General features: G+C 42.8%; 1 protein-coding gene across 1 annotated transcript in view; it reads left to right on the plus strand.

The window, feature by feature from the left end:
* Positions 1 to 1,257: 1,257 nt before the first annotated feature.
* Positions 1,258 to 8,893, plus strand: part of CIAO1 (cytosolic iron-sulfur assembly component 1) — a 9,725-nt gene continuing 2,089 nt past the window's right edge. Inside the window, exons 1-5 of the mRNA XM_072402855.1 lie at positions 1,258 to 1,427; positions 1,771 to 1,919; positions 2,006 to 2,117; positions 4,905 to 4,993; positions 7,313 to 7,514. Coding sequence (XP_072258956.1) covers positions 1,289 to 1,427; positions 1,771 to 1,919; positions 2,006 to 2,117; positions 4,905 to 4,993; positions 7,313 to 7,514 — 691 coding nt within the window. The 5' untranslated portion in view covers positions 1,258 to 1,288. The remainder of the gene's footprint in view (positions 1,428 to 1,770; positions 1,920 to 2,005; positions 2,118 to 4,904; positions 4,994 to 7,312; positions 7,515 to 8,893) is intronic.

An 8,893-nucleotide genomic window follows, 5' to 3' on the forward strand; every position in this document is an offset into this window, starting at 1 on the left:
GCACAGGTGAGTATAAATAAAATTAAAAAATCCCCCCTAGCCGGTCTCTTCGCTCCTCCAATGACTTCCTCACTCATATCCTCCTCACACGCATGGCTCCAAGACTTTTCTAGAGCTGCCCCATCTCTTTGGAATGCTCTCCTCCTACTATTCAGCTTGCTCCTACTTTCTGCTCATTTAATAGAGCCCTCAAAGCCCAACGCTTCCACCTCACCTACCCGTGTTATTCTGTCTCCTAAACCCTCATTACTTCCCACCATTCCATATCCCCCTCCTATTGTGTGATACATCCCCCACCTCCTAGATTGTAAGCTCTTCTGGTCAGGGTCCTCTCCTCCTCCTGTGTCACTGTCTGTATTAGTCTGTCATTTGCAACCCCGATATAATGTACAGCGCTGCGTAATATGTTGGTGCTATATAAATTCTCTTTAATAATAACTGTACACAGCAATAAATGCGAGGGGGAACTTGCCCCCCCCCCCCTTTAAAAAATTCTTTCTTATTTAAGCACTTTTAAGGTTTTAGAGGAAAATGTAAAAACTTTGTAGAGAATTATAGATCAGCTTCACATTTACTACTTTATGTAAATAAACAAGACACAAAACAAAGGATAAAAAAACAGGGAATCTGACATTCCCCCAAACATTCCCTGGTGGGAATTTTTGCTAATAAAACAAATAGACCCGGAAGATTCCGAATAGGGAACATTTGAGGGAATGTCAGATTCCCTGTTATATATATAGAACCCATGGGGCAGCACTCTGCCCTAGGTCCAAGTTGGAATTTCAGCCAGGACTCTATCTGCATGGAGTTTGTAGGTTCTCCCCATGTTTGTGTGGGTTTCCTCCGGGTACTCTGGTTTGCTCCCACATTCCAAAAACATGCAGTTAGGTTAATTTGTTTCCCCAAAATTGTCCTTAGACCATAATAATGACATATGACTATGCGGGGGACATTAAATTGTGAGCTCTTTCCCGTTTATAAGAATGAGGGCAGAGAGGAGGGGTATACCTAGGGGAATGGGGGTTGCGTGGAGGGGTATAAATAGGGGAATGGGGGCAGAATAGAGGGAGTATAAATAGGGGAATGGGGGCAGAATAGAGGGGGTATAAACAGGGGAATGGGGGCAGAATAGAGAGGGTACATATAGGGGAATGGGGGCAGAATAGAGGCGGTATAAATAGGGGAATGGGGGCAGAATAGAGGCGGTATAAATAGGGGAATGGGGGCAGAATAGAGGCTAGAAGTCATGTGACCTCCACCTCTCCTCCCATAGGTGGGATCCAGGATGAAGGACGCACTCACCCTGCTGACTCGCGTTACCGCCCACCCCAACTCCCGCTGCTGGTTCCTGGCATGGGACCCATCTGGAACGCTTCTGGCTTCGTGCGGCGGAGATAAAATCATCCGCATCTGGGGCAAAGAAGGCGAGTATATTACCTGTGACTAAGATAACGGGGTCACCATAGTGGGGTAACAATCCGCATCTTACAATTGGACGTCTGCAGTGCCAATCATTGGATAACTGACAACCGGCCCACCAATGCATGTGTTGCGTTGTTTTTCCATTTCACACGGCTGTGAACGAGCCCTCGGCCCATATTTCTTGTGTCATTCTGATCCTTCTGGTGTCTTATTAATGAAAGCCAGCAGATAATCGGGGGTATTTATTCCAGAAAATGACTTTTTTTACCCCCCGCCCTGTACCCGGACTGCAGCGGCTTCTATTGTTTATCCACACAAATCATTTTGCTGCTTCTTGTTCTGCAGATGGTTCCTGGGTGTGCAAGTCAGTCCTCAGTGAAGGGCACCAGCGCACTGTAAGGAAAGTGGCATGGTCACCCTGCGGTAACTACCTGGCTTCTGCCAGTTTTGATGCCACCACCTGCATCTGGATGAAGAAGAAAGAGGATTTTGAGGTGGGTATAGGTCGGGGTAAAGAACGGGGAACATTAATAAAACCCAGGAGTGTTGTCATGTTTTAATAATCCTCCCTTCTTTCTAGGTGGTTACCACCCTGGAGGGGCACGAAAATGAGGTCAAGTCCGTGGCCTGGGCACCTTCTGGAAACCTTCTGGCCACATGTAGCCGGGACAAGAGCGTCTGGGTGTGGGAAGGTGAGCTGATCATGTGACAAGTGGACCTGTTGTTTAAGATATCAGTGTTTTCCCCGGCCCCTTTTAGCTGGGCGCACCACCTGGCACATTTCCCTATCCACCCTGGTTGTTTTTGGGTGAATGCTGAAGAGTTGGGTCACAATACAGGGGCTGCCACAACCCTTCAGTAACTCAACCCAAAAACATTCAGGTATAAATGAAAAGTGCCGGGTGGTTCACCCAGCTAAAAGGGGCCGGGGAAAACACTGATGCACAAAAATGTAGTCAACATGGCCGTGCAGGCGGTGACAGACTGGGTTCAGGATTTCTGACATTTCTGTGTACCTGAACTCAAGGGCAGGTCAGACCAGCTTCAGGACTGAGCGGTCCCATGAGGCTCCTTGCCAGCCACTAGGCCACTCATAGGGCAGTGCTGGTTTCTTACTAAATGCACATTTGACAACTAGTCGCAGTGGTACCACCCACTGTCAGCGCCATTCATTCTCTCGGGGGCTTTAGGTAGACTTTCCTTAGTGGCAGCAGTTTCCTGACATGTGGAAGCAGTAACCTCATTGCAACCTCACCGCCAGTGTGACCAGGGCCTAAAGTTATTAATCTTCTACAGTATTTATAAAGCACCAACATATTAGGAAGCGCTTTAAATTAAATAGGGGGTGCAAAAGACAAACAGATACAGACAGTGACATAGGAGGAGGAGAGGACCCTGCCTAAAGAGCTTATAATATAAGGTGTGGGGGAAGTGGCACACAATAGGAGGAATGTTCTCTCTGCAACTGACGCGTTTCGCGGCAGCAGCCACTTCTTCAGGGGATTTGATAGCAGAACAACAAAGCAAACAAACAGATATCCAAAGTACCAAGGTGATGTTAAAACCCGGGTCAGTCCCACACTGCATGCAAGGCTGGTATTATGGAGAAGACTGGATTAGTGTCAGTGGTATCAGGTGAAGGTAATGTCTCCCAAATATCACCAGTACCCTTTTCAAGGGTCCGTGAATCAAAGGTTGTTTGATATGCACACTTCAGCCTGGTCCCACCGCCCACCCAGCAAACAAGCAAGCCAGCCATATATCAGTATATATGTATATATATCTCAAAGTAAGGAGAGGGAAAGCAGGGTTTTTTTGTGACATATCAAAATATATATTGTGCTTAGAACAAATAATAGACAATGTAACTTTTTAGACAATAATAAATTACAATCATAAAATTTGGTTGTGATCGGTCTTTCCCTTTACCATCATGAGATATGAGACCATATAGCTAGACACAGATATTCCCTGAGTGATTTAAAGGAGAACATCCCTTATCCCGACACGTTTTGCTGACTGGCTCGGTCTGTACAGTTTATCGTAACCATTCCCTTGTCATCCTTCATGTTTGAACCGGCCATTTGGAACGCTAGTAACCCTTTAATGAGTACCCTCTACCCAAGGAAGACACATTATATAAATGGCCTCTAATAAAGCCAGTCAGCGAAACGCATCGGTTAAAGGGATGTTCTCCTTTATATCACTCAGGGAATATCTGTGTCTAGCTATATGGTCTGTACTGGGTTCTTCTGAGCTCCATGTTATATGTGAATGGTTTTCCATGAGTTCTATGTACTGTGTTGTACTGTTCTGTGTATGCTCTGTGCTCTTTGAGCAGTATATGCGCTGTGTATGCTCTGTATTGTATACTGTATAGGGATCCTACCTCACCCCCTCCTCTTCCCTGGAATACAATCTAGCTACATGTGAAAGTCGCAATTCCTCATATATCTGTAAAGGTGAATTGTTTTGTACACATTGTTTCACGTTCAGCCTACCTCCTAATTACCATCCCACATGGAGGCTCCACTTGCGGCCTGGTAGAGGCAGCAGCAGGACATGATTTAATAGAGGAATATACTGACCTCAACCTCCCGGGTCTCTGGCTACTCTCGGTGGTAAACATTGAATAAAGCAAAAACCTAGAGTCAGCACGGTGGCTCAGGGGTTAGCACTCCGGCCTTTGCAGCGCTAGGTCCCAGGTTTGATCCCCAGCCAGGACACTATCTGCATGGAGTTTGCAGGTTCTCCCCGTGTCTGCGTGGGTTTCCTCAGGGTACTCCGGTTTCCTCCCACATCCCAAAAACATGCAGTTAGGTTAATTGGCTTCTCCCTAACAATTGACCTTAGACTACATTATTCACATATGACTATGGTAGGGACATTAGATTGTGAGCTCCTTTGAGGGACAGTTAGTGACACGACTATGGACTTTGTACAGCGCTGCGTAATATGATGGCGCTATGTAAATACTGTATATTAATAATAATAATTAGAGTCTATTGTGGACCAAGAAAGAGTGTGACGTTAAATAAAAATAAAGAGTACTGGGTTCACTGTGAACATGACAACCAATCTTTACTGATAGAAATAAAATTCTAGGACGCTGCTGCTTTTGCCGGTCCTTACCTGTTGCAGGTGAGGCTGTTTGTGCTATAGGAATAAAATATTTCTGTCCTCTTTCTCCTCCTTCTTTCCTGAAGAAGCAGAGTTATCCTTAAAACGCTTTGAAAGGCTGTGGGGTATGCCCTTTGGGTTGGTAGCCCAGGCAGAAATATCCTATATGTTGCACATTTTTAAATATGTTTTAATGAAAATGTTTTTATATTAAATCCAATAAAGTGATATTTTTTTATACAAAGTTGTTGAGTTAAGGAATGTTGGCCCTAAAAGTCCCCTTACTGTGGTAACCCTCAGGTTCTCCTTTTTTTGACACTATGTATGTGGACTTTAATGTGTTTTTGTCTTTTGTCCAGTGGATGAAGAAGAAGAATACGAGTGTGTCAGCGTTCTGAATTCACACACACAAGATGTGAAACATGTGGCTTGGCACCCCCACCAGGAGGTAAGTCATAAACCATTCCTAAAATATAAATATATCTGGCATATATACCTTCCCACATTTCCCTTTTGTTTTATTTCCTGTTTTGGAAAGCTGTTGTCACAAACTCAGTCCGGTGTGAGCATTGCTTTGTTGGCATTCGGCCTGTCTGCAGTCTGCAGTGTAAGGAGCAGCATGCTTCATAGAGTGAGAACAAGAAAGGGCTAGCAGTTCTTATAGCAGTTGTACATATTAATGCTTTTTTTTTGCAAATCTAGGTTGGGAATTTCCTACAAAATAAATTTGGCTGCAGTTTATACATATTCTTATTTCTTGCTTTAGGCCCAGGTCACATGACCTTCTTGCCCTCTCTCTGATCAGAACAAGTGGAGGGGTGGGCAGGTGGGAGCAGTGTGACTGGTGGAGTCTACTGTCAATCAAACACTTACCTGCCTCATCAGGTTGTTCTGCTGGCGCCCTAAGCAGGTGAGAGCTTGATGGAGTAAGGAGAAGTCATTGACAGTGCCTATTCCTTCCATTACAATGGTATGGCAGGGCACTTTGCTCCCACTTACCACTGCCGTCCTTCTGATAAGGGCCGAGTAACCTGTGAATGACCCAGAATACCTGCACAGAAGGTGGCAACACTGCAGAAGTAGCTAAGACTGCAGATTGTTGCCATCATTAACAAGAAAATAGTAAGTTACTGTCAAAATGTAACAGGTACTCTAAATTAAAATTTACTATATTAATAAAAAAAAGGAAAAGGCCTGGAATGCTGGACAGATTTATTTTGGAGGGGTTACAGCCACCCTAAACTTATTCATGAGTTTTTTTTTCTGAATTATTGAATTCTGTTTATTTCAAAGATTTTTTCCTTTTTTAAGGTATTTAAAAAAAACGTAACAAACAGAAGTAAAATGGGGGGGGGGGCGCAATCGTTTAAAGGGACAACCCAAAGTGGTATAACAAATATAAAAAATATCAAATACCAATCACAATATATACACCAAAATCAAATAAAAGCCATTTAGCCTATTTGGATGCCATTACAATCCTTACAAAGCCATTTGAAGATAAGAAATTACAGCATTTAACAACCAGGAATATAAACTATACATCAAATCTATAGCTTAACTTTTGAGACCCCTAAATATTCTGGATGATATCTGACACCGTCCTCACTCTCAAAGGATGAAAATTTGTAACTTAACATACACATTTTAATCTTTCATACTAACAAACCATAGGTTTGATTTTCTAAGCAGCCTTATGGTTTTTTGGGCATCTTCAATCATTTTTACAAATTTCTAGAGTCCTACCTAGTAGGTTAGGTTGAAAAAAGACAAAGTCCATCAAGTTCAATCACTAGGGAAATAAACATATCCCAGATATAAAACCCTATAAGGCATAGCTGATCTAGAAGAAGGCAAAAAATCCCCGGGTACAATTTGCTTCAACAGGGGGAAAAAAAATCCTTCCTGATTCCATGAGGCAATTGGATGTTCCCTGGATCAGCAGTCTCTGTTATTTTTACTTTAAAGCCTTAATCCCCAGTTATATTCTGTGCTTCTAGAAATCATCCAGCTTTTTCATAAAGCAATCTATAGAACTTGCTGAAACTACTTCCTGAGGGAGCCGATTCCACATTTTCACAGCCCTTACAGTGAAGAATCCCTTCCTTATCCGGAGCTTAAACCTCTTTGCTCCACACGCAAAGAGCGCCCCCTTGTGCTTTGTAATGATCTTACAGTGAATAATGGGGAAGGGAGTTCTCTATATGGACCATTTATATATTTATACAGGGTGATCATATCCCCCCTTAAACGTCTCTTCTCAAGGGAGAATAAATTCAGTTCAGCTAATCTCTCCTCATAGCGGAGCTCCTCCATTCCTTTTATTAGTTTAGTTGCCCTTCTCTGCACTCTCTCCAATCCCACAATGTCCTTTTTGTGAACTGGTGCCCAAAACTGGACTGCATATTCCAGATGTGGTCTGACCAATGCTTTGTACAGGATTATGTCTCCATCTCTGCAGTCTATTCATCTTTTATCACAAGAAAGTACTTTACTAGCTTTATATATTGCAGCTTGGCATTGCATGCTGTTATTAAGTCTATGATCTACCAGAACCCCCAGATCCGTCTCCATTTCTGAGTCCCCCAAATGTATCCCCCCTAGACAGTATGAAGCATGGATGTTGTTACCCCCAAGTACATAACTTTACATTTATCTATAAAAATTTGTGTAGAATAAAATAGTTTTGGGTTCTTATAGTTGCCATAGGTATAGCATTGTATATATTGTACAAAATGACATCTCATTCACTTCTGTCCTCTTCCAGCTTTTAGCCTCCGCCAGCTATGACGACAGTGTTAAGTTGTACCGGGAGGAGGAAGATGACTGGGTGTGCTGTGCCACCCTGGAGGGCCACACGTCTACAGTCTGGAGCCTGGCTTTTGATCAGAATGGAGAGCAGCTGGCAACCTGCAGTGATGATAAAACAGTGCGCATATGGAGGCAGATCAAGACTGGAGAGGAGCAAGGTAAGATTTTAGGATAGTGACTTTCTAAAGAGCTTTGCACAGGGGACTGATAAGAGATGGACCTGGGACAAAGATTTAGTTGGTGATATTGTTTCCAAGGCAAACGTGTTCCCAAAACACACATTTTATTAATTTCCTGTAACACAAAAGCTTGAAATAAAAAACAAAGAATATTATATATATATATATATATATATATATACATAAAACGCTGTAATTGAAAAGTTTAGGGTCAGTTGGAAATATCTTTGCTTTTCATGAAAAGAAAAATAAGAATGAGTTTGCATTAAAAATGGGAATAAATGAATATGAAATAGTCATTGACAGTTATTTAAAATAATAGTTCATTGTACTTTGACAAAGAATCCTCTATTTGTAACAATTACAGCTTGGCAAACCTTGGGCATTCTTTCTGGTGAGATTTCACCCTATGCTTCTTTGGGCTCTTCCCACAAGTCGGGTTGTCTTGATGGGCACTTCTTATATACTTGTCGGTCAAGCTGCTCCCATAACAGTGTGATAGGATTGAGATCTGGGCACTGTGCTGGCCATTCTGTCCTACACAGAATCCCCGCTGTCTGCATAGTTTGGATCCTTAGGTCACTGTCCTGTTGTAGGACAGAACTGGTGTCAACTGTGCACAGGGTATGGCATGGTGGTGTAAAATGGACTGATAATTCTCCTTCTTCAATTACTCTGCATAAATCTCCCAATTTACCATCACCGAAGCAGCGCAGACCATCACATTTCCTCCCCTTGGTTTAACAGATGGCAATAGGCCCTCCAGCATCACAAAGGTTTTTTATCTGAAAGCCTCAAACTTGACTTTGTCTTTCCATAAGATTTTTTCCCAATCTCTCCTACAGGTCCCATTTAGTGAAGTTGCCAATTAAGTTGTTTTTGTCTCGAACTGTCAGTGATAGGAATACACTCCTTGCAGCAGACCTTGTAAAAGAGGAAGGGTGCTTGAAGTGAAAGCCATGGAAGATGCTGTGTAAAACTCACAAAGTCACCACACTCCAAAGTACAGGATTCTTGTTTTTTGTAAAAGCACTCTCATGTTGAAAAGTCAAAGTTTTGGGCCATGCATGGTCCCTTCCTCAAGGCAATATAGTGACTTAATAATGTAATTATGTTGCTTTGTGGAAGGGACCCTGCACAGCTATGAAACGTTGGCTTTTTCATGTGACAGAACTTTTACCTGTACTTTGGATTGTGCTAACTTTGTTTTTTTCTGTTCCTCAAACTCTTAAAACATTTATCCTCTTCCACAGTTGTGGATCAGGGACTTCCAGTGCTCTTTGTATTGCCATCAGAGCTATTTTCTGCTGCTCTGTAAAGGGAGAAGTACGCACCATTGTGGGAGATATCCAGGTTCT

This window comes from Pyxicephalus adspersus, chromosome 2, assembly GCF_032062135.1.
Source record: "Pyxicephalus adspersus chromosome 2, UCB_Pads_2.0, whole genome shotgun sequence".
NCBI lineage: Eukaryota > Metazoa > Chordata > Amphibia > Anura > Pyxicephalidae > Pyxicephalus > Pyxicephalus adspersus.